General features: G+C 42.3%; 2 protein-coding genes across 5 annotated transcripts in view; one reads left to right on the forward strand and one right to left on the reverse strand.

Annotated features, from left to right (window-relative positions):
* BRD8 (bromodomain containing 8) overlaps positions 1-15554 on the reverse strand; it is a 54886-nt gene extending 39332 nt beyond the window's left edge. The window contains exons 1-11 of one of the 2 annotated variants that reach the window (XM_069972841.1): positions 15343-15554; positions 15074-15170; positions 11974-12043; positions 10830-10879; positions 10013-10135; positions 6935-7015; positions 6750-6814; positions 4747-4883; positions 4434-4652; positions 4182-4314; positions 2893-3158 (exon numbers count right to left, since the gene is read on the reverse strand). In XM_069972841.1, coding sequence (XP_069828942.1) covers positions 2893-3158; positions 4182-4314; positions 4434-4652; positions 4747-4883; positions 6750-6814; positions 6935-7015; positions 10013-10135; positions 10830-10879; positions 11974-12043; positions 15074-15170; positions 15343-15361 — 1260 coding nt within the window. In that variant the 5' untranslated portion in view covers positions 15362-15554. The remainder of the gene's footprint in view (positions 1-2892; positions 3159-4181; positions 4315-4433; positions 4653-4746; positions 4884-6749; positions 6815-6934; positions 7016-10012; positions 10136-10829; positions 10880-11973; positions 12044-15073; positions 15171-15342) is intronic. The other variant, XM_069972849.1, reaches the window with a different exon arrangement.
* KIF20A (kinesin family member 20A) overlaps positions 15088-24099 on the forward strand; it is a 36037-nt gene continuing 27025 nt past the window's right edge. Inside the window, exon 1 of one of the 3 annotated variants that reach the window (XM_069972858.1) lies at positions 15088-15215. In XM_069972858.1, the coding sequence (XP_069828959.1) occupies positions 15135-15215 (81 nt within the window). In that variant the 5' untranslated portion in view covers positions 15088-15134. Of the gene's footprint in view, positions 15216-23991; positions 24095-24099 lie in introns of those variants that run through there. The other 2 variants (XM_069972865.1, XM_069972872.1) reach the window with 2 other exon arrangements.

Genomic DNA, 24099 nt, shown 5'->3' on the forward strand with positions numbered 1-24099 from the left:
GTCGGCCATTGGAACAGGCTGGCCGAAAGGTCTAGACCCCACCCCCTTTATGCCGGCCAACGAATGGGCGTGAAGGGGGTGGGACCAACGGTACCGTTGTGGGCGGGGCTAAGTGGCGCTAATGCTGTGAGGCCCCGCCCACTTAATACAATCTGCAGTTGATAAAAGGACACCTTTTACTTGAACAAACACCATGACGTATGATATGAACTAAAGTATGAAAACCGCTAAATTTACCCTTTACACCTGTGTAGAGATGTCAGAATGCACAAAGGGGGTGACAGTGTCACTTTAAGTGTAAAAGGATTGTTTTTTTTAATAATGACACATTTTAATAATGATCGTTTTTAACACCTTCATTATGAAAAAATGCAGTTTTAAAACGATCTGACAACCCAGCCTTAGGCTGGGTACACACTACGTATATTTCAGCCAGTATTGTGGTCCTCATATTGCAACCAAAACCAGGAGTGGCTTAAAAACACAGCAAGGATCTGTTCACACAATTTTGAAATTAAGTGGATGGCCGCCATATAACAGTAAATAACTGCCATTATTTCAATGTAACAGCCGTTGTTTTAAAATAACAGCAAATAATTGCCATTAAATGGCGGCCATCCACTCAAGTTCAACAGTGTGTGAACAGAGCCTTTCTGTGTTTTCAATCCACTCCTGGTTTTGGTTGCAATATGAGGACCACAATACTGACTGAAATATACGTAGTATGAACCCAGCCTTAGGGTGTGTTCACACGTACCATATCCGCAGTGGATTTCACACTGCGAGTTTGCAGATAAATCCACCGTAGATTCCTTCCCTGGCACTGTCATCCCGCTGTGAGTATGTAAATGCCGGCCCCCTTAACCCTCTGCCACCGGAAACATACTTTACCAAAACCACGCTATGGCTGAAACTGAGGCTCCCGTAGGTCCCTCCCAGCCAATCAGTGGCTACGGGGAGTATGTTCCCAGTGGCGGGGGATTAAGGGGGACGGCATTTACATAATCACAGTGGGATGAATATCACGCTGCATGTATGTCTTTTCATTGAAAATGACAGGGAAGGCATCTGCAGCAGATTTCGCTGCAAATTTGCAGTGTGAAATCCGCTGCAAATATGGTACACGTGAACACACCCTTAGGGTACAAACCCACACACCGTATACGCAGCAGATACGCAACAAATACGCAGCAGATTTGATGCTGTGTTCAGTTATTTAGATCTAATCTGCTGCGTATTTGCTGCGTATCACAGCAGTAAATACGCTGTGTATACGGTGTGTGGGTTTATACCCTTAACCCATAGGGGACACAGCCAGTTTTGGCGTTTATGACACGGCCAAATTTTTCAAATATGATATGTGTCACTTTAAGCATCAATAACTTTGGAATGCTTTAATCAATCCTTTTAATTCCAAGATTGTTTTTTTCGTGACATATTCTACTTTATGTTAGTGGTAAATTTGGGTTTATAACTTTAGAATTTTTTTGTGAAAAATGTTGTAAAATTTTTTTTAAAAATAGCATTTCTCTACATTTGAATGTCTCTGCCAATAAGGAAAATAGTAATACTACATAATTTATTAATTCATATCTAGAACATGTCTACTTTATAATAACAGCATTTGGTGAACATGCTTTTACTTGTTTAGGATGATAGAGGCTGTTAATGTTTAGTAGCAATTTTCAAATTTTTCATGAAAATTTCAAACTGAGAAAATCTTTAGGCACCAGTTCAGTTTTGGAGTATATTTTGAAGGCCTGTATACTAGAAACCTCCATAATTTACCCTATTTTGAAATCTTCACCCTTTCAAGTACTCAAATCTACAGTCACACAGTTTTTTTTGCCCTTTAGGCATTTCACAGGAATAGCTGCAAAGTAAGAGTGAAAAGTTAAAATTTGCATTTTCTTTGCAGAGATTCCAATGTAATCCTATGTATTTTTTACCACACCAATTACCGTTACTGATCCACCAATGCCGGCAATTGCCGATGCTGGAACTCTTTTGGCGGTCCAGTGGCAGTTACTGTTAGCTATCAGCTGACAGTTTAGTTGCGGCTCCCGGTCACTGTTTGTGTAAACAGCAAGCATCTGAAGCTGCGCAGTTATAATACGTCATCATGCTGAAACTAACCTTCTACCATGACGTATTATAACTGTATGGTGTGGCTAGGGGTTGAAGCGTAACTGTCATTTCAGGGTAATTTTTTTTTAAAGCATTAAATATTACCAGTACAAGCGATTTTAAGAAACTCTGTAATAGGTTTTATAAACCAGAAGAGTTTCCTTCTGGACTGAAAAAGCAATCTCCCAGCCTCCCCCCTCACTTCAGAAGAAGCAGGATTTCTGTGTCCATTATGTGGCTATGGAGAGGGGAGGGGCTGAGAGGAGTGACTGAGCACGGAGCAGTCTTGCAAAGCACAACACCCTGCAATCTTCTCTCAGCAAGTTCATAGATAAGCGCTGACCTTTCTGACCCCTGAATCCAGCGTTTTAGGTGCCCAGACAGTCTAAAAACAGCTGACCTTCATGTCACCTCTTCCTGCTCCCTCATTTCTCTCGGCCCCTCCCCCCTCCATAGGGATAGAATGGAGAGAGCAGAACCCGTCTTTACTGGCTTCTCTGTAATGAAGACGTGTTTGCCTGATAATGCACAGATAAGAAGTCAGGGGGGAGGCTGGGAGATTGCTTCTTGAGTACAGAAGGAGGCTTTTTAGGCTGATAAAAACCTATTACAGAGTTTCTTAAAATCACTTATACTACTGATTTCTGCAATAAAAAAAAAATTTGAGAGTTACGCTTTAAGCAGTTTTCAGTAACTACATGTTTGTTCCAGTGATGATTGTCTATTTTCTAGAGGTTAAAAACAGTGACAATATATCATGCTTGCCTTGTCTTCAATTATTGCAATGATATCACCGACAGTTTCAAAGTCTAACTCCTCCCCAGTGTAAGATACAGCAATATCCATTTTCTCTGCTAGATCCAGGTCTCCCTTGCTGTCTGAAGACTCGTCCTTTGATTGAGTGCTGCTATCTCCATTTCCCAGACATTCCTTGTTGATAGAATCTATGATCATGGAAATATCACTACTGTCCATGGACACAGTAACTGTGTGTGGATCAGAGGTACTTTCACTGTCCTCCTGCTGAGTCACTACAGGGGTAAATCAAAAGCGTTTTGAGTATCAAGAATAATTCAACCCATTAAAAAAATACATTTGTACAAATATACATGCTTTTACATTTATTTTAAAGGGAATGGGTCATCAGAAAATGACATTGTATACATAATGATATGTTAAGAATATTTTTTAAGGATTTTTGGTGGCTTTTTTTTTTTTAAGACAATAGCAGTTCCCAGTGGAATGACCTCCTTAAATGTCACAGAACACGCTCAGTGATGTTTTACATTCATCTCAAGGGGACAGGGTCTGTCTACTGTAGTCTATATCCACGAGGCTTGCTGTAAAGCATGTCACCAAATGTTGTTAAAAACAGTTCAGGTAAGATGGCAGCCCCCATAACAATGTAAAAACAGTGAAATAAAAAACTGAAACAGATTAGGATAAAAAAACAAGTTTTAGTATCTGACTATAATCAGTAAAAGAAAATCAAGGTGACACAATCCCTTTAAAATATACCCAATTCGAACTATACAATAATGTGCCCAACTTTTATCAAACATGTAAAACATTCAAGGTTAAGAAATAATTGTTGCAAGCAGGAAGCCCGAGGCAGAGGTTACCTGGGACAGAGGCAGTCATTGGAAGTGTTGACATCATAATTATGGTAGCCTGGGACTCTATTGGGGTCAGCAAAGATTTAGACGGAGATTCGCTTGTAGCAGCAGAGAAGGAAGCGAGAGGTGTAGTGAAGTGCGCAGGACCAGCTTCTAGAAGCCGGGACAGAGTGGGAGCACCTAGCAGGTAAGAACAGGAAGGGACACAACACAACAAGAGGAAGCCGGAAACAGGAAAAGGTAAAGGTAAAAAACAAAACAAAAAGAGAAACAGGAGAATAAAGTGTAGGAAAAGGGTGTTTACATAACCAGAAACAAGTGACAGAAGAAAAGGGGGCCAACAGAGAGAAAGTCTTTTAAGATCAGTCTTTCAGCCATATAAATAGTGGAGGTGTCCTATTGTTCTGCCTAATTGTCATTACAATAGAGCCTGCATACCTGATGCTGCTGGAGATGCTGGAATTGTGCCTGCAACAGGGTGCAGCTCACCTCCATGAAGTACTCCAACATCCATTAAGACACCAGAACCAGTAATGTTATTAGATCCTAAAGCCATTTCACCTTCATTGACCTGTGGAAAAAGAAATGGATATGGCAAGAAACTTGACTAAGGCCAGATTTTACCTCCCTTGGCAAGACTATGGGGTGTGTTGGGGCGCCTTCTGTGAGAACCAGGGAGGGGTTCCATACCAGCCGGGGACTTGTGGGCAACAGACTGCCTTTCTTCAGGAGCTCCGATAACAGCGGGGAAGGGGGTGGAGTTGCTTTCTGTCCCACCATCTTTTTCTGGGGAGAGTCGTCCATCACAGGGGTCAACGGGGACTCCAAGGGGGCAGGAGGAGGAGGAGGGGTGTCAGGAATGCCAATGAAGGAGGAGACTGGGGTGTTTGGTAAAGACCCCACACTTACCTAGAAACAAAGCCATAACTTAGTAAAAATGCAACAGTTAATGAAATGCTAGACAAATCCATACCTAACAGAATAGTGGAAGAATTAAACATACCCCCATGTTTCCCTCCTCTGTGCTATTAGGTGTCAGGTCCCCTAAGCCAAACTCTCCACCTGGAGATGAAGATCCAACAGATGAGCGACCTATTGAGCTTGACGTTCTGCGAGGAATATTCTTAGCTGCCTGTCGTGCTGAAAAAGATAAAGCACAAGAAATTGTTTAAAGATTTTTTATATTAATACATAAGCATCTCTATTAAAACTTTGCATGGGGGATCAAAATACATTTTCAGACACTGGTGTGGATAGGTAATACTTCTATAAAAAGACAAAATACAAATAATGCTATGAGGATCAGGGACAGTCTTCCTGTACGTAAAATCCTTTATGCTTACACGTTTCAATGATGAATCCGATAGTAATGTAACATAAGTGTGAAAGGTAAGGAATGTCTGCACATCAGTCAAGTAAGCAGATTTAAAAAGTTATCCAGGATTAGAGATACATTGCTACTGTCTTCCACAAAACAGTGACTGACCAGTTCTTAGGGTGAATGTGGTATTACAACTTGGCTCTATTGACTTGAATAGAATTAGTGTACCTCCAGTGTTTCCATCAGAAATAACTGATAATTGTGCAACAGTCATTTCTGTAATGAATATCTATTTTGAATTTGGCTCCATAATAAACTTCCAAGCACTGTTCTCCAAACCACATACAGTTGAACCTGAAAAAAAGGGAGCGTCCTGCTGCTGTGTCCACAGATTTCGTCTCCAGTGAGAGATCCATTGCCATAGACTTAAAGCCCTATTTCACGGGTCGTTTAGAGGAGCAAACGAGCGCTCTCAGCGCTCGTTTGCTCCTCGTTCCCCGCTCGCTGCCGCCACTATTCAACGCAGCAGCGAGCGGGTGGGTGCGGGAGGGGCGTCGGGGAGCTGTGGGGGGGCTGCCCGGGTGATCGCTGATCGTCCGGGCAGCCCATAGGATACAGCAGCGTCTGCTGCTGATGCTCCTATTCAACAGAGCGACGGCAGCAGATCGTTGCTGTATCAGTCGCTTGTTTTTCAACATGTTGAAAAACAAGCGACTGCAACGATCAGCCGATGTGAACGATGTCGGCTGATTGTTGCACTCTATTCCACGGGACGATTATCGTCCGTAGCGGCCGATATCGGCCGAATACAGACGATAATCGTTCCGTGGAATAGGGCCTTTATAAGGTCATGGCAGTCATTTATGATAGGGGGTAAAATTTAAGTGTAATACCACAAACAAACTGAAAACAAGAGTGGTGCTGTTTCTGGGAGAAAGAAACCATGTTTTCCTAATCCTGGATAGCCATTTTAAAGTTTTGTTTTTTCCAGTTGTGGGCTGTAATACCACAAAAAAATTACAAAATGTACAGAGCTGTACCAGGTAAACAATGAAGAGGATGCTCTGTTGTTGAGGTCACTTAAATGTGGTGGGATGACATTTTATCAAATGGTATGCGAAGAACCTTATTTCTTTCTATATAAGTATTGCAATATAAAAATATCTCTATTATGCATATATCTGAGCATTTGCAGTGATCTATTGTACATCTTTGCCTTTGTATTTCAGCCATGGCAGTGTGCACCAGCTTAGTTATGGTAGTTCTATTAGATGTGCTGGCCAGTTACATGGTTTTTATGTCCTACATATATGTCAAAAGCTTTGATCAGTCAGAGTCTGAGTGCTCAGACTCCCCCACTGATGGCTAAAACCAGCAGGAAATTTTGCTTAGTTCACTTTCTACCCGGTCTGACTTCAATGTAGGAGATGGATTTTTCAGCTAAATGCTTCTCCCTACTGGTTTCAATGATTGGTGGGAGTATGAACACAAAGACCAATCAAAATGTTTAACATTCAAAACTAAAAAATGTCTCATATTGCAAAAAAACATAAATTGACTAATTTCCCAAAAGATTAGACATTTCGCCCCAAGCAAACTGACAAAAAGCAAGATTATGCAGTCTTTACTTCTGACATTCATTGCTAGGTTTATTGCCTCTTGAACAGAATACTCTATAACCTAACCTTGATAAGCAGCATCTGTTGCCTTCTTTTTCATCTCTGCTTCTTCCTCTTCCTGTTTCTTTTTGCTACAAAATATGGAGGAAAAAAAAATATATCATATTGCTGGTGAGCAAAGCACTCTTACTTTTGCTGGTTAAGTCATATGGGAAAAAGATAAATGGACAGAAATAGAAAATAAAACACACGCCACGATATCGTTCCACAGTTCCTCCAATTTGTTGTCCATGTGGCCGCTCTGAATCAGCTCTGCCTCCTTCTTTAATTTTCTAAAACAAAATAATATATACATATATTAAAAGTAGTAATGCCATTACTACAAGAGTAAAATTGATACAATTTTCTTTATTTAACCCCTTCACGTCAGCAATTTGTATATATGTTCCTACTGCACATACCCCGTTCAGTAGGAATGTATATATACGTTCCTGTACTGACGGGGGCTTTGTGATGAGAGTGAGATCGCTGCAGGGAGTGCGATCCTGCTCTCATCTGTGTCCAGCGCCAGAGGTAATGAGAGTCAGCTGCGATCTACAGCGATCAAGGCGTTTAAGGTGCTTAGTCACAGATCAAGCATCTGTCACTGAGTGATCGGGACCCCCCCGCAGCATGGTCCGATCGCATGTACTGACAGGCGGGGGTAAGCTCCCTACCTCCGTCCTGTCGGATCGGCGATCTATGTGTAGAGTCTGCTCTCAGGCAGGCTCTATACATAGATCGCGATAACACTGATCTATGCTATGCTATGGCATAGCATAGACCAGTATATGCAATCTAATGATTGCATATTTTACAGTAAATAAAAGTGTAATAAGTTTTGAAAAGTATTTAAAAAACCCTTATAAACCCCCTCCCAATAAAAGTTTAAAAGACCCTCTTGCCCATCATAAAAGTAAAAAATAAATAAATAAACATATTATATATCGTAGCGTGCGGAATTGTCCGATCTATTAAAATATACTATTATTGTTCCTGCGCGGTGAACGGCGTAAGCAGAAACAAAACAAAAATGCACCAAAATTGCTGATTTTCTTAAATTATATATCACAAAAAAATTAATAAAGAGCAAAAAAAAATTCTGTTACACCAATATGATATTAATAAAAACTAAAGATCATGGCGCAAAAAATGACACCTCAACCAGTCCTGTAGGTGGAAAAATAAAAGCGCTATGGCTCTTAGAAGGCAGGGAGGAACACTGCATTAATTTGACCCAGATTTTGGGTATTAAAGGGGTCTGTCTTGAAGGGGTTAAAGGGCCAATTGCCCTTTCTACTCCATAGCCTGTATCAACGTTTTCCCCCCAATGTCTTCAGCAGCCGGTAATCAAATGCCGCACGCTTAGGTTCATACAAACCAGAGCGAGCTCGAGGTTCATTCATCTCCAATTACTTATGTGACTATTCATTTTGTATGAGGAATATACAGTGAAACCTTGGATTATGAGCATAATTCGATCCAGGAACGTGCTTGTAATTCAGATGACTAGTATATCAAAGTAAATTTTTTTTATAAGAAATAACTGAAGCGCAGACAATCTGTTTCACAACCTAAAAATAAGGTAGGTAAGGTGTTCTAGATCAATAAAGAACACTAAGGGTACTATTACACGGAACGATAATCGGCCGAATTGGCCCGATTCGGCTGATTATCGCTCCGTGTAATAAATGCAACGATCAGCCGATGACAACGATCATCGGCTGATCGTTGATATAGGTTAGACCTTATTTCCGTCGGGCGCCGACCGCGCACTGCTGCGTGTAATAGCGGTGCGTGGCCCGCGACTAACGATATACATTACCCATCCACGTTCCAGGGCTGCTCCTGCTGTCCGCTTCTCCCGGGTTCCCGCGCGCGCTCTAGCTTCACAGAGGCCTGTTAGCTGATAGGCCGCTCAGACAATCACAGGCCACGGCAGTCCCGGCCTGTGATTGGCTGAGCGGCCTACCAGCTGACAGGCCGCTGTGAAGCTAGAGCGCGCACGGGACCCCAGGAGAAGCGGACGGCAGGAGCAGCCCTGGAATGTGGATGGGTAATGTATGCCAGTTTAGCAAGGGCTGCAAGGACATCGGTAACGATGTCCTTGCAGCTCTTGATAAGCGATTATCGGGCTGTGTAATAGGCCCAGTAAACGAGCAACGATCTAGCAGATCGCTGCTCGTTTACAGGTATTATCGGGCCCTGCTCGGCCCGTGTAATACCACCCTAAGGGTGCATTTACACAGAAAGATTATCTGACAGATTATCTACCAAAGATTTGAAGCCAAGACCAGGAATGCATTTGAAAAGGAGGAGAAATCTCAGGCTTTCCTTTATGACCTGATAATCTGTCAGATAATCTGTGTAAACAGACCTTTACTTTCCCTCCACACACAACTTCCCAGGTAGCTGCAAACTTGCTGGTACTAGTGCCAGCTACCTGGAGCAGCTATTGGTAAAGGGTTTAATTCAGGGGGAAACAGCAGTTATACACAAAATGGCGGCAATGTGTGTGGCAGCGGAAGGAGTTGTCCAGAGAAGACCCTGGGGAGTTGAAGCACTCACTGATGGGTTACGTCTGGCCAAGCAGGATCTGGGCTGCCTAAACACCGGAGTAGGAGGGTGCCGCAGCCTCCCTCACAGGCAGAGGGGCTATTTGGCCAAGCTGTTCGCTTCCAAAGGAGGATCTCTGTGTTCTACAGGGTACCTAGCGTGGATGGGTACAGGAGGAGAGCCAGAAAGCGTGCGATCACCAGCAGAGTTGATCAGGTAGCAGTGGGTTAAAATGAGAAGGCTCTCTACCCAGTACAGTATCAGGATGGGGACATGGGGGTTCTTGAAATATGAAATCTTGCTCATTTACCAAATTAGAATTAAAAAAAAAATGTAAGCTTGCTTTGCAAAACGCTCTTAGACCAAGTTACTTTTAATCCAAGGTTTTACTGTATGTAATTTTATTATTATATTCTAATACACACACATGGAAGGCCTGGGAGCCATCAGGTGGCCCTGGGCTACCATGGAAAGCCATTGGTATTTGTTCATCACTTCCCCGGACTGCCGATGGGGTAAGAGAGCCACACAGATTGTATACATGTTTCAGTCATTTGACCACACCATGTAATAAGTTAAACTACCCACAGCAAAGGTTTCTCCACTTGGAGTTAATCTGCAAAAAGGCATATTGGCCAAAATAAGGCCCATTAGTGACCGCTGTAAAAAGGTGCATTGGCGATTGTTAAAAAAACAAACAAACAAAAAAAACAACAACAATGGCATTCATTTACCTATACTTCTCTTGTGTTTCTTTCATCAATTTCTTCAATTCCTCAATTCTTTCTGCCGTCAGCTTACGCACTATTACATCTTCAACGGTCTCAACAACTTCTCCCCGTTCTCCTCGTTTCCGTCTTAAAACAAAAATGTATAAAAGGAGACATGCTAAGAACTGAAGGGAAAGCAAAGATGCAACACAGCTACCAGCAAGACAAATGCTAACCCTGAAGCCCACTTCTGGCTACATAAGCTGTGCAACAACTACCTATACTGCCTGTAACCTATGGGAACATCTTTACCACATTAACAGATGATTACATGCCCAGTAACGGTTTCCACCGATCAAGGACTGCACATCCTCAGTAGATACTAAAGCATAACGTTCTACGTTGATCACAATTCTCTGTACTAGTACTCCTGTCCTTTAACGTGTATATACCCTTCTTCATTGTTTTCTGTACTCATAGCAATGTTATTTATGGTATCCACTGATTGTAGTCAGTTCTGACTTAAAGGACATTTCCGATTTAAACTTACTTTAAAAATGCATAGCAGTGCTAGTCATGGCCAACAGGTAACACAGGCAGATATCTATGTTCTATACACAACTGTAGGTGCTGGTGGATGATACTAATATACACTTTCAGTCCAGTGACTGTCAAGCTAAAGCTAAGCTGTTTTTCATTTTTTTAGGTGGTCGGGGGGGGGGGGGGGGAGGGAAGAGACTCATCTAGGGACATATTGTATCTCGTTATAGGTAAGGTTATATAGGCAACAATAAAACTCAAGCAAAATAATAATAATATTTGTTCACAATTGTTTACTTACTTTGGGGTCTCTGTGGTTTCCAAAAGCTCGGAATATTGTGAGGCACAATGCTGAGAATAAAACAGAATTACCAGTGAACTTGGTTTCAGAAAATTAAACGTGGCCTAACCCCTTTCGGCACCACGTCGTACAGTTGTGTTGTAGTGCCGCTCTATACCAGGTAGCCCCTGTCTGCTTTCAGTAGCTGGGGGCAGCCGGTAGTAGCCAGCACAAAGTGATCCTCTGTGCGGCTACTTATCCGTTTAAATATTTAAATTCAGTACATATGTACTGCATTGATCCATTTGAGCAATCATGGTAAAATAAAATAATTAAAATAAAAAAAAACATAAAAGTTTAAATCACCCCTATTCTCCTATTTTTAAAATAAAAAAAATAACAAAAACATAATGAACATTTTAGAAGTCGCCAATCAATCCTGATTTTGCACAGTAATCGGTGTAAGCATAAAAACCCACCAAAGTGCAGATTTTTGGTCGTATTAGGATGGTAATTTTAAGAAGATTTAGTTTTGTTAAAAAGGTTTGAATTTTTTAAAAGCAGTAAAATAAAAGTTGCCTATTGTTGTAATCGTAGTGACTTGGGGAACATAGGTAACATGTCAGTTTAGGTAACATGTTATAACATGGTGACAGCCGTAAACGGGAACCCCACCTGAAATGTTAAAAATAGCTTTTTTTTCAATTTCAATGTGTGTTGTATTAACACTCTGCTCTATTCACTTCAGTTGAATATTTTCTAGAAGAACATAGCTATGTTTTTTTCTAATCCTGGATAACCCCTTTAACAAATGCTGGAACTGCATAAGGAAGGTAGATCTGCAGCAGATTATACTTTTGGACAAGCCATAACTATAAAACAGACTATAACATACGTGTTTGATTTATAGCTCAAAATAAGCCCAAACTTCTACATAAGTGATCCTTTGAGCACAAAGCTAGATGTTATACGGTTCATCTATGTAAAAAAGCTGAGTAACTTTGAAAACATATTCTAATATATTTATATAACAGTTCTGTGTTACTGCTGTTGCTGTAATCCGGAGCTGTATTCACATTTCTGCACACTTCTTCAGCTAGGGCTAGCTTTTGCTGTTTCACACTTTTTCCCATATTTTATATATTATAGCACAAAGTTATCTTACTTTTTGAGAAAACCAATCAGGAGGACGACCAGGTTCTGCAAAAGGTTTGATGGCACGGCTGACTGACACCCTAAGAGAACGAAAACAGAGTTTACAAGTTCTTCAGTTAACATTTTGTCTTAAAAGAAGTATATTAGCAAGTTAGTCGCCACTAACTGCTGGCATCCCCTTGTAGAGCTCTTCACCCTGAATTCAATTGTAACCAGAGCTGTGGAGTCAGAGTCATAGTCAGAGCTAGTTTTGGCTGGAGCCGGAAAAAATTTACCGACTCAGACTCCAGCTTTAAAAAAAATCTTAGAACATTTTAGAATTGAGTTTTGATATGAATTTTATAAGTTTTGCTCATCAATATATATTATGAGCAACATTCTAATAGGACACTGGCCCTATTACATAAGGGTGGTTGAGGAAAAGTTGTCAGTCACTATTTGGCAGTTTGTGTTGGGGGAGATCTGTGCTGTTCTCTTCCTGTATGCCTGTATATGAGCAGCAGTGTAATATGAAGATATCCTGTGTAATATAGAGGAGGAGGAGAAGACATATGTAGTGTAGCAGTAACCTCTGCCCTCAATGTGGTGTTTTTCTTCAGTGTTCTATGGCTGCAGCAGGCTGTGTGTGTGCCCACGCGTGCTATGGCTGCAGCAGGCTGTGTGTGTGTGTTCGATGGCTGCAGCAGGCTGTGTGAGTGTGTGCGCTATGGCTGCAGCAGGTTGTGTGTGCTATGGCATGCCCCCACACCCACTATGTGTGACCCCCCCTCTATATCCCTATGTGTGACCCCCCCTCTATATCACTATGTGTGACCCCCCTCTATATCACTATGTGTGACCCCCCCCTCTATATCACTATGTGTGACCCCCCCCCTCTATATCACTATGTGTGACCCCCCCCTCTATATCACTATGTGTGACCCCCCCCCTCTATATCACTATGTGTGACCCCCCCCCTCTATATCACTATGTGTGACCCCCCTCTATATTACTATGGCTGACCTCTATATTACAGATATCTGGCATTGTTAGCAGTGTTTCTGTGTGTATGGTGAATATTTAGTTAGAAACATAGAAGACTGTCAGCAGGAAAAGACCACCTGCTCCTTCTAGTCTAGTTGTGAGTTGTTCAGGACATGGAGGCTGGAGACTGGCTGCATTCACTGCACACACAGGAGAAGCTGCTTTATATGTTTCCTTATTCCCTCAGAAGTCATGTAGTACATTAGGGAGAAGCTGCTAAGCCAATGTGATAAATAACTACCCTGGTATATGACCGGCCATTTATGAAGGAGTCGGAGTCAGTCCTGATAAAATTCAGGAGACGGAGCTGCGGCTTACTGACTCCACAGCCCTGATAGTAAGAGTGGATCAATAAAATAATTGCTTTAAAAAATTGATGGGAAAGACCAGTGTATATATACAGTGGGTACAGAAGGTATTGAAACTTTCATTTTTTGTTTTATTGCAGCCATTTGGCAAGTTCCAAAAATTTTTTGCTCATTAATGGACACTCTGTACCCCATCTTGACAGGGAAAAATAAAACTGGATTGTAGATATTTTTGCCACTTTATTTAACCCCTAGCTCCAACAGGACATTACTTAACGTCCTGGCGTCGCACCCCGCTCTGAACTGCCGCTATCCTGGGTGCTATATGCAGCCCGGGACCGTCGCTATTAGCGGGCACGGTCCGATAGTCTGCCCGCTAATTAAGTAGTTAATTAATCAAAGTTGACAGCTGTATCTAAATGCTTGCTGTCCCCCATACCTGGTGGTCTAGTGGGGGGGGGGGGGGGGAGGGATTCCAAAGTGAAAAATTGCACATTTTTGGTCGCATCAAGACTAGGAAAATTTTAATAAAAATCAAAAAGTCACATATATGCAAACAAGGTACCGATAGAAAGTACAGATCATGGCGCAAAAAATTACACCTCACATAGCCCCATAGACCAAAGGATAAAAGCGCTATAAGCCTGGTAGTAGAGCAATTTTAAGGAACATATATATATATTTTTTAAAGGTTTTAATTTTTTAAAAGCCATCAAATAAAAGTCATGCAAGTTACATATCTTTGTAATCGTACTAACTTGAGGAAGATGTATAACAAGTCAATCTTACCCTAGGGCAAATGGCATAAAAACAAAACCCAATCGATTTCCCCACACATTTTTTTTTGGTTTCACAGCATATTTTAGTCAAAAATTAAGCCTGCCATTGCAAAGTACAATTAGTGGCGCAAAAAAATAAGGAGAACCCCTGAAGCAAAAATAAGGGGAATCCTCGAAGCAAGACGGAGCGTGGAGAAGGTGATGTATACGCTCCGGTGGCAGGGGGTTAAAGGGGAAGACTGCTGACATACTCACAGCGGGATGTCCACCGCTGCAGATCAGTTACGTGTGAAGGCACCCTAATAGATTTGCAAAAATATCTACATTTCTGAGATTTTCTGTCAAGATGAGATGCAGAGTATACATTAAAGAGCAAAAAAAAATGTTTAAGTGACTATACCACCATGCCCAGGCTGAAGCACTGGAGGCGGGCCGACCCACCCCCAGTGGGAAGAAGCCCTAGCCCCATGACGTGACTCCATTAGAATCATTGGAACCCTATCATAGAGGGGCGGGGGTTTCCTCCCACTAAGGGTGGGTCGGCCGCCTCCAGTGCTTCAGCCTGGGCCTGGTGGTACAGTCACTTTAAGTTGGCCGCAATAAAACAAAGAGTGAAATATATAAAGGGATGTGAATACTTCGTGCCCACTGTATATACAGAGAGAGGTTTGGTATCAGCCCCATTGCATTCACATACACCTGCTGCACCATCGCATGCATACATATGAGATTCCTCCTAGATATACATTGAGCAATCCTATTCTCCAGGATGTACTGTAGTTGTGGATGAAGCATAAAACCTAATGGACGCTTATACTGACAACTAATATGGGTGACACTACACCTCCCATAGTGACTGTCATGAGTCACTACACACCCTGGTGAGGGTAGAGTTGTCAGGAGTGACAACTAGCACTGGTTAGGGTACACCTCACATAGAGCGGTTTGACAGACCTCGCACGGTTCTAGTGAGCAGTGTGTGGCGGCATCGGTCACTCACCAATTCTGGTCGCCGCTGCGCATGACGGAGGAGGCGAGACACAGCTTCTCCCGGATGGACCATGGCTCTGTGGGGCCGATGCTCAGCAGCTTGTGCTCTTATTGGTGACAGAGAAAACAAATTAGGAGTCAGTCAGACACAGGCAGGTCCGGGCGGTAATACCGCGTGTAATGTGCCGAAAACGCTACAGAATATTTTATGTGCAAATAATTTGACTATCTTAATGTGGACGTCGGTGACAATAACGTGAATACTATCTCCGCACTTACTCCCAGTCCCGGTCGCCATTTTCTCCTATACAATAGTGAGAAAGCTGCGACGTCGCCTAGCGATGACGTCACCACGTGCGAGAACCGGGAGTTGTAGTCCTGTCAGGAATGTGTGTGTATAGCGTCCGCCCCGCGTCTACTGTGCAGATTGGGCTGGCCCTATCACTAGTCCAGGGGGCCGCTGCCAGACACGAATTGCGGAGACGGGGGGCACAGCCTCCTGCTGCTGAGAGAGATACAGATCCGGGCTCTGCCAGATATAGATAGGACTGCAGTCACGCTATCAGCACTTCACTAAAATGCAGCCAAGCTATCAGCACTAGAAATTGCAGTGCTCTTATATACTATGTTTTACGGTAATAACCAGGACTAGTTAGTCCCAGGCTCTAGACTGTACCAGGAAGACCATAGGGTGACAGCTACTTGTAAAACTAATTGAAAAATGTCAACTTCTAACCCTTTCAGATCCACAACACTTTAATTCATCCACTTTTAACCCCTTCATGTCCACCAGTTTAATTAATTGACTATTAACCCCTTCAGATCCAGGACCATTTTATTTTTTTCTATCTGTAGAACAATTCAAAAATGTTAATTTACACCTATAAGAGAATAAATGTTTTTAGCTTCATTCATGCACTTTTAACCCCTTTAGGACAGGAACTATTTTTTTTATTTTTGCACCTTTGTTTTCTTTTGTTTTTTTTATCGCCTTTTACTACTAATCTTCCTAACTCTTTAATGTTTTGGTCAGTATGGCAATGGGAGGGCTCTTTATTTACGTGATTAGTTGCGCTTTCTTGTGACATAATAAATTTCGCCATATAATTTGTAAAGCCTGAAAACCAGGCTCATTGTAATGTATTTCTCTCATTAGTCTTACATATAGAAGAATCTAAAAACTACTGAAAATTCAGACCTCAAAGAAAACATTTTTTCAGATTAAAGGACAAGCTTGAAAATAGTTGATCCTCTCAGAGGGAGTCAGGGGAGATAAGAACATCAGGACAATGTTATTCTTACTTTTGGCTCCCGGATTTAGCCGCGGCACAGGAGAATCCCGGCCGAGGCTTTCTCACATTTGGCACGGTGGCGGGAGGTCATTGGTTAAACGCATCATTGCGTACGGCAGTCAATCAATATCCAGCACCCTGTCAGTGATTGGCTGTCATGCATCTTGACACAAATGACGTTTTAGCACAGCGTAAAAAATGGAAAAAGCCTTGGGTGGGATTCCTGCCATGACTAAGTCCGGGAGCAAGGGAAGGTAAAAATAACTGTTGTTAATTATTAATTATTTTTAGACTTGTCCTTTCATTCATGCACTGTCAATCTAAAAATCAAATATTTATCCAATCACACTACCATATCCTAGATTCTGTGATTTTTAGACATTTTTACTGTAGAAATTTGGAGTAATAGGATGGAAAGGATCAATTTGTGGCTATATGTCACACAATTTGAAGTCCAATAAAATTACAAAATCAAATTGTTATCCAATCTAGCTACCATATCCTAGAAGAGTGCTTACTCTTGTACATATTCTGTGATTTTCAGACATTTTTACTGTAGGGATTTGGAGTACTCTTTGCAGACTACTTGCAATCACAGGAGGGACCAGTTTCATGGCTGATAGATGATGATAACCATTAACCCCTTCCCTTCACAAGCGCGTAACTGTACGTCCTCACGCGGGTGGGGGAGTTCCGAGTTGACAGCTGCATCTGAAGACTTACTGCAGCCGATTCCCTGGTGTCTAGTGGGGAGATCGCCCCCTCTTGACATTGTCATGGAGGGGAGATCCCTGCTTCTGGTGCCGGCCGGGGTCTGCGCCGTAATGGTGCTGATCCTGGCACGACATTCTACTGCTTTTGGCTGCAGCAGCCAAAAGCAATAGAACACCGATCTCATCGATCTATGCTGTATAACTATACAGCATAGATCTCAATGAGAGATCAGTGTGCATATACTAGAAGTCCTCCAGGGAGGCTTCTAGTAAAAAAAAAAAAAAAAAAAGTTGCATTATCAATTAAAAGCTCCCTCCCCTAATAAAAGTTTAAATCACCCCCTTTTGCCATTTTATAAATAGAAATAAGTAAATAAATAAACATGTTTGGTATCGCCGCATGCTTAATCGCCCAAAATAATAATTTATCACATTCCTGATCTCGCACGGTAAACGGCGTAAGCGCCAAAAAAATCCCAAAGTGCAAAATTGTGCATTTTTGATTGTATCAAATCCAGAAAAATTGTAATAAAAAGCGATCAAAAAGTCGCATATGCGCAATCAAGATACCGATTGAAAGAACACATCATGGCGCAAAAAATGACACCTTACACAGCCCCATAGACCAAAGGATAAAAGCGTTATAAGCATGGTAATAGAGCGATTTTAAGGAACATATATTTGTTAACAATGGTTTGAATTTTTTACAAGCCATCAGATAAAATAAAAGTTATACATGTTATATATCATTGTAATCGTAACGACTTGAGGAACATATATAACATCTCAGCAAAAGAATTTTTTTTTTCAATTTTACCGTGCATATAATTTTTTTGTGGTTTCGCAGCATATTTAATGCAAAAATTCAGTCCATCAACGCAAAGTACAATTAGTAACGCAAAAAATAAGAGCTCATGTGGGTCTGTAGGTGTAAAAATGCAACTGCTATGGCCTTTTAAGCACAAAGAGGAAAAAACGAAAACGCAAAAACGTAAATTAACCCGGTCCAGAAGGGGTTAAGACACAATTCAAAATGTGCAACATATAGCCCAAAATAGAAATTTTACCATCACAATACTCCAAATCCCTCCAGTAGAAATGTCTGAAAAAAATTGTAGAATCTATGCAAGAGTAAGCGCTCTTCTAGGATATGATAGTTTAATTGGATAACAATTTGATTTTTGGATTTTATCAGACTTCAAATTGTGAAACATATAGCCCCAAATTGATATTTTACCATCCCATTACTTCAAATCCCTACAGTAAAAATGTCTCAAAATCACAGAATTCGTACAAGAGTAAGCACTCTTCTAGGATATGGTAGTGTGATTGGATAACAATTTGATTTTTAGATTTTATTATGCTTCAAATTGTGCGACATATAGCCCTAAATAGACAAATTACCATCCCATTACGTCAAATTCCTACAGTAAAAATGTCTGAAAATCACAGAATCCGCAGAAGAGTAACCGATCTTCTAGGATATGGTAGTGTGATTGGTTAACAATTTAATTTCGTGATTTTATTGGACCTCCAATTGTGCGACATATAGCTCCAAATAGACATTTTACCATCACATTACTCTAAATCCCTACTAGGGATGGTCCAAACCCGCCGAGGTTCGGGTTCGGCTGAACCCGAACGCTCGGCATCGAATTACCGCTGTCTGCCCGCTCCGTACAGCGGGCGGATACAGCGGGAGGACCGCCTGGAAAAATGGGATACAGCCTATGGCTATGGCTGTATCCCAGTTTTCCAGGTGTTCCTCCCGCTGGATCCGCCCGCTGCACGGAGCAGGCAGACAGCGGTAATCATTGCGGATGGTTCGGGTACAGTAAAAATGTGTCAAAATCACAGAATCTGTACAAGATTAAGCACTCTTCTAGGATATGGTAATGTGATTGGATAACAATTAAATTTTTAGATTTTATCGGGCTTCACATTGTGTGACATATAGCCCCATATTCATATTTTCCCATCACATTACTCCAAATCCCTACAGTAAAATTTTCTGAAAATCACAGAATCTGTACGAGAGTAAGCGCTCTTCTAGTATATGGTAGCGAGATTGGATAACAATTTAATTTCGTGAATTTATTGGACCTTAAATTGTGCGACATACAGTATATCCCCAAATAGACATTTTACCATCACATTTCTCCAAATCCCTACAGTAATATTGTCTGAAAATCACAGAATCCCTACAAGAGTAAGCACTCTTCTAGGATAGGGTAGTGTGATTGGATAACAATTTGATTTCGTGATTTTTATTGGACATCAAATTGTGCGACATACAGTATAGCCCCAAATTTATATTTTACCATCCAATTACACCAAATTCCTACAGTAAAAATTTATGAAAATCATAGAACCCATCCAAGAGTAAGCACTGTTCTAGCATATGGTAACGACATTGGATAACAATTTGATTTCGTGATTTTATTGGACTTTAAATTGTGAAACATATAGCCCCTATATTGATATTTTACCATCACATTACTCCGAATTCCTACAGTAAAAATGTCTCAAAATCACAGAATGGAGGAGCGTCACATAGGTAAGGTAATATCATTACACTGGGGGGGAAGCCAGGTCGGCCTCCAGTGCATAGAGCAGGCCAGTGCACATGGAGAAACTGGCACCGATCACAGGAACTGGGTGGCATTTTGAAAAATGAACCATACCACCGGGATCTCTGTGGCGGCAACAACCACGTAATGTAAAAAAAAAAAAAATTAAAAGTCACTAAGCGAATTGGTACATTTGCTTTAACCCCTTAGCGACCCATGACGTATCTGATACTTCATGGTGCCGCGGGGGGTGTTCAGCACGTCGCTGATCCCGGCTGACATGTGCAGCCGGGCAGTGCCCGCGCCGGCTAATTAGGCCTCTAAGTGCAGCTGTCAAACCTGACAGCTGCACTTAGAGGCTTTGATCCACATGTCCTTGGTGTCTAGTGGGACGGATCTGGCATCGCGGGGGACAGATCCGTTCTTCTGCCTGTGCCGTGCCTCGGCGTCGGAATGACGCTGATCTCGGCTCGGCAATAGATTGCTGTGGCCTGCAGCAGGCCAAAGCAATTTATCACCGATCTGATCGATCTTTGCTGTGTATATACACAGCATTGATCTCTATGAGAGATCATTGCTGTGTATATAGAAGTCCCCCAGGGGGACTTCTAGTTAAAGTAAAAATAAAAGTAAAAATGTTTTTTTATTAATAAAAAATCCCGTCCCCTATTAAAAGTCCAAATCACCCCCCTTTTGCCATTTTATAAATATAAATAAATAAATAAACATATTTAGTATCACCGCGCGTAATCGCCCAAACTATTAATTAATCACATTCCTGATCTCACACGGTAAACTGCGTAAGCGCCAAAAAATTCCAAAGTGCAAAATTGCGCATTTTTGGTTGCATCAAATCCAGAAAAAATGTAATAAAAGGTGATCAAAAAGTCTTATATGCTCAATCAAGGTACCGATAGAAAGTACATGTCATGGCGCAAAAAATGACACCTCACACAGCCCCATAGACCAAAGGATAAAAGCGCTATAATCCTGGGAATAGAGTGATTTTAAGGAACGTATATTTGTTAACAATGGTTTGAATTTTTTACAAGCCATCAGATAATATAAAAGTTATACATGTTACATATCGTTGTTATTGTAACGACTTGAGGAACATGCATAACAAGTCAGTTTTTACCATAGGGTGAACTGCGTAAATGCAAAAACGAAATCAAAACAAATTCCTTTTTTTTTTCAATGTGACAACGCAAATGACTTTATTCCGGTTTCGCAGCATATGTTATGGAAAAATAATGCCTGTCATTACAAATTACAATTGGTTTCGCAAAAAATAAGGGCTCATGTTGGTCTCTAGGTGAAAAAATGCAAGCGCTATGGCCTTTTAAACATAAAGTGGAAAAAGCAAAAGTGCAAAAACGAAAATTGGCTTTGACCTTAAGGGGTTAAAGGGTTTATCCAATTAAGAAAAATATAACCCCAATCAATCTCCCTTCCCACTACCCCCTATGCCTAATCAACATCTATAACCTGTTCTGCACCCTTTCCTTGCTTTTTCTCATACTTCAAAGATTTTTAAAAAATAGGAATTATTTTTTTCACTGTACGAGATGAATAATAAAATATTTATATTGTTTGGGTCATAACGGACACTGCAGTATTTCTTATGTTTTATGTATAAAAAGAAAAGGAAAAGCAAAAATTTATTGCTTATTTTATGGGGGAATTTTTCTATTACATGTATTTTTTCCCCCATTATTTTCATGTCCCACCAGGGGACTTTTCCAGTGATCCTTAGATCCTTAGTGGTGGCAGTCTAGAATAAGGACCCTTAAAGCCCTATTCCATGGGTTGTCAGAGGAGCAAACGAGCACTCTCAGCGCTCGTTTGCTCCTCGTTCCCCGCTCTCTGCCGCCGCCATTCTACGCGGCAGCAGCAGCGAGCGGGTGAGTGTGGGAGGGGGCGGCGGGGAGCTGCGGGGGGGCTGCCCGGGTGATCGCTGATTGTCCGGGCAGCCCATAGGATACAGCAGCGTCTGCTGCCCCCGCTCCTATTCAACGGAGCGACGGCAGCAGATCGCTGCTATATCAGTCGCTTGTTTTTCAACATGTTGAAAAACAAGCGACTGCAACGATCAGCCGAAATGAACGATGTTGGCTGATCGTTGCACTCTATTCCACGGGACGATTATCATTCGTAGTGGACAATATCGGACGAATACGGACGATAATCGTTCCGTGGAATAGAGCCATTAGGCTGCACTCATACTGTCATTACAGTAACGCAGCAGCCAGCATGATATTGATACATCATGCCGTCCGGGGAAAAAGACCAGGGTTTGCATTCAACGGACGTGTCATATGTGTTTCACGGATAGAACATGGACAGGGTTCACACGCTGTAAGGGTCCTATTCCACGGGCTGAGCAGGGCCCAATCAACGATGTAAATGAACGCCGATCTGCGGCCCGACAATCGTTAGTGAGGGCTGCAGGGACATCGTTACCGATGTCCTTGCAGCCCTTGTTTCATACATTACCTGTCCAGGCGCAGGTCTTCCCCTTCTCCCGGTCCCACGCCACAGCAGCTTCAGAGCGGCCTGTCTGAACTGACAGATCGCTTAGCCAATCACTGACTGCGGCTGTCCCGGCCAGTGATTGGCTGAGCGGTCTGTCAGCTCAGGCAGGGTGCTCCGAAGCTGCTGCGGCGTTAGACCGGGAGAAGGAGAAGACCTGCGCCTGGACAGGTATTGTATGATGTTTTTAAATCGTCGGTCGCCCACCGCGCCTATTCCACGTAGCGATAAGCGGGTGGCAACCGATTTAGGGGTTGAACCTAAATGAACGATCAGTCGATGACACGATCATCGGCTGATCGTTCTCTCTATTCAACGGAGTGATAATTGGCTGAATCGGGCCGATTCGGACGATTATCGCTCCGTGGAATAGGCCCCTAAGACAGAGGCCGTTCTGTGACACGGCCATGTCACAGAATGACTGCTGTCTGTGAAGTTCATCCTGGCTGGTACTGAAGTACTGGCCAGATGGACTTCATTTCTTGCATTTCAGATTGGAATGCAGGCACATACGAGTGTGCTCGTGTTCCAATTAGTTATTGCAGACAATGCAAAGTCCGACCGGAGACGCACTTCACATTGTCTGCACTGTCAACTTCGGGTCGCACAGAATTGACATTTTGCATGGAATCCCGGCCGGAGTGTATACTATGTGGATTCCAAAGAACACAATTTCATTAGACATTTTCAATAAATAGCGGCCGGTGTTGCAAACACTTCCATTATTTATTAAAAAAATAAGTTGTGTAAAGGTGGCATTAGGGTATGTCCACAGATGGTGAAGCCCTGCAGTGGAGTGTTTCCCCACCCAGCATCATGTTTCAATATAATGCCAGCAGCGGGGAAACTGTTCGACTCTCTGTGCCGCTGTAGTGACAGAGCTGTGCGGCTGCTTCATTACAGTGCCACAAAGATTCAATCAGTTTCCCCACTCCTGGTATTATACTGATACATCATGCTGGGTGGGGAAACACTCCACAACAGGCTTCCATAGTATCCTTATTATACTGGAGATGGAAATAAGCCATTAGGTTTCTTCTATGTGTATTAGGTTTCGGGAGTGTACAAGATCCGCAGCAGATTTGATGGTGCAGATCTGATGTTGTGTTTAGTTACTTAGATCAAATCTGCTGTGGATCCGCAGCAGAAAATCCGCTGTGATGCTGTGTGTGTGGAGCTACCCTTAGGCCCCATTCACACACCCGTTGTGCAGTCCGTGGCTGCGGACCGCACTACCGTATGTGCATCTGTAGTGCTCCGTGCTTCACGGAGCACTACATTCACACATCATTAGCCCAGCGATCCGTGTCGCAAAAAAACGGTCCACATTACATGTCCGTTTTTTTTGCGGCACGGATCGCGGCCCCGTATACATGTATACGTGCCCGCAATTGTGGACAGAACAACGGATGTGTGAATTAGCCCTTACTCTACAGAGTTCTCTGCAGCGTATTCCTCCAGTCTATGCCACTATAGCCAGTGTGGAATTTTCCAGCATGTATGTGTATGTTGTGGATGTGCACCGTCACTTCTCCAAAGTAACCCTTTAGTCAGTGGGGCGCTGTTGATGCTAAGTGTCCTTGTTCTCTCCCAGCATATATGACTCTGTTCACACCTGCATTAGAGGTACTATTGTTTTTCTGTTACACGGCAGTGATATGTCACGTGATTGTAAACGCGACCATTTGCTAAGCTAGAGGGGGCGTTTACAACCTGTTAGGAGCAGGTCCAGTAAAGTGGGCGTGGTTGTAGTTGTTCCTTTTTTGATTGGAGAGTTTAGAATTTCCCGCTCTGTGATTGGCTGGGCCGCACGTAGTTCACAGTGAATGGCCAGCAGCCGCAGCGCCTAGTTTGAAAGTGCAGTTAGTAACAGTCGAGCAGTCACGAGTGTAGAGTGGAAGGTGCCGGATCCGTGTACCTGCGGGTGAG

Source organism: Dendropsophus ebraccatus, chromosome 1 (assembly GCF_027789765.1).
Source record: "Dendropsophus ebraccatus isolate aDenEbr1 chromosome 1, aDenEbr1.pat, whole genome shotgun sequence".
Lineage (NCBI taxonomy): Eukaryota > Metazoa > Chordata > Amphibia > Anura > Hylidae > Dendropsophus > Dendropsophus ebraccatus.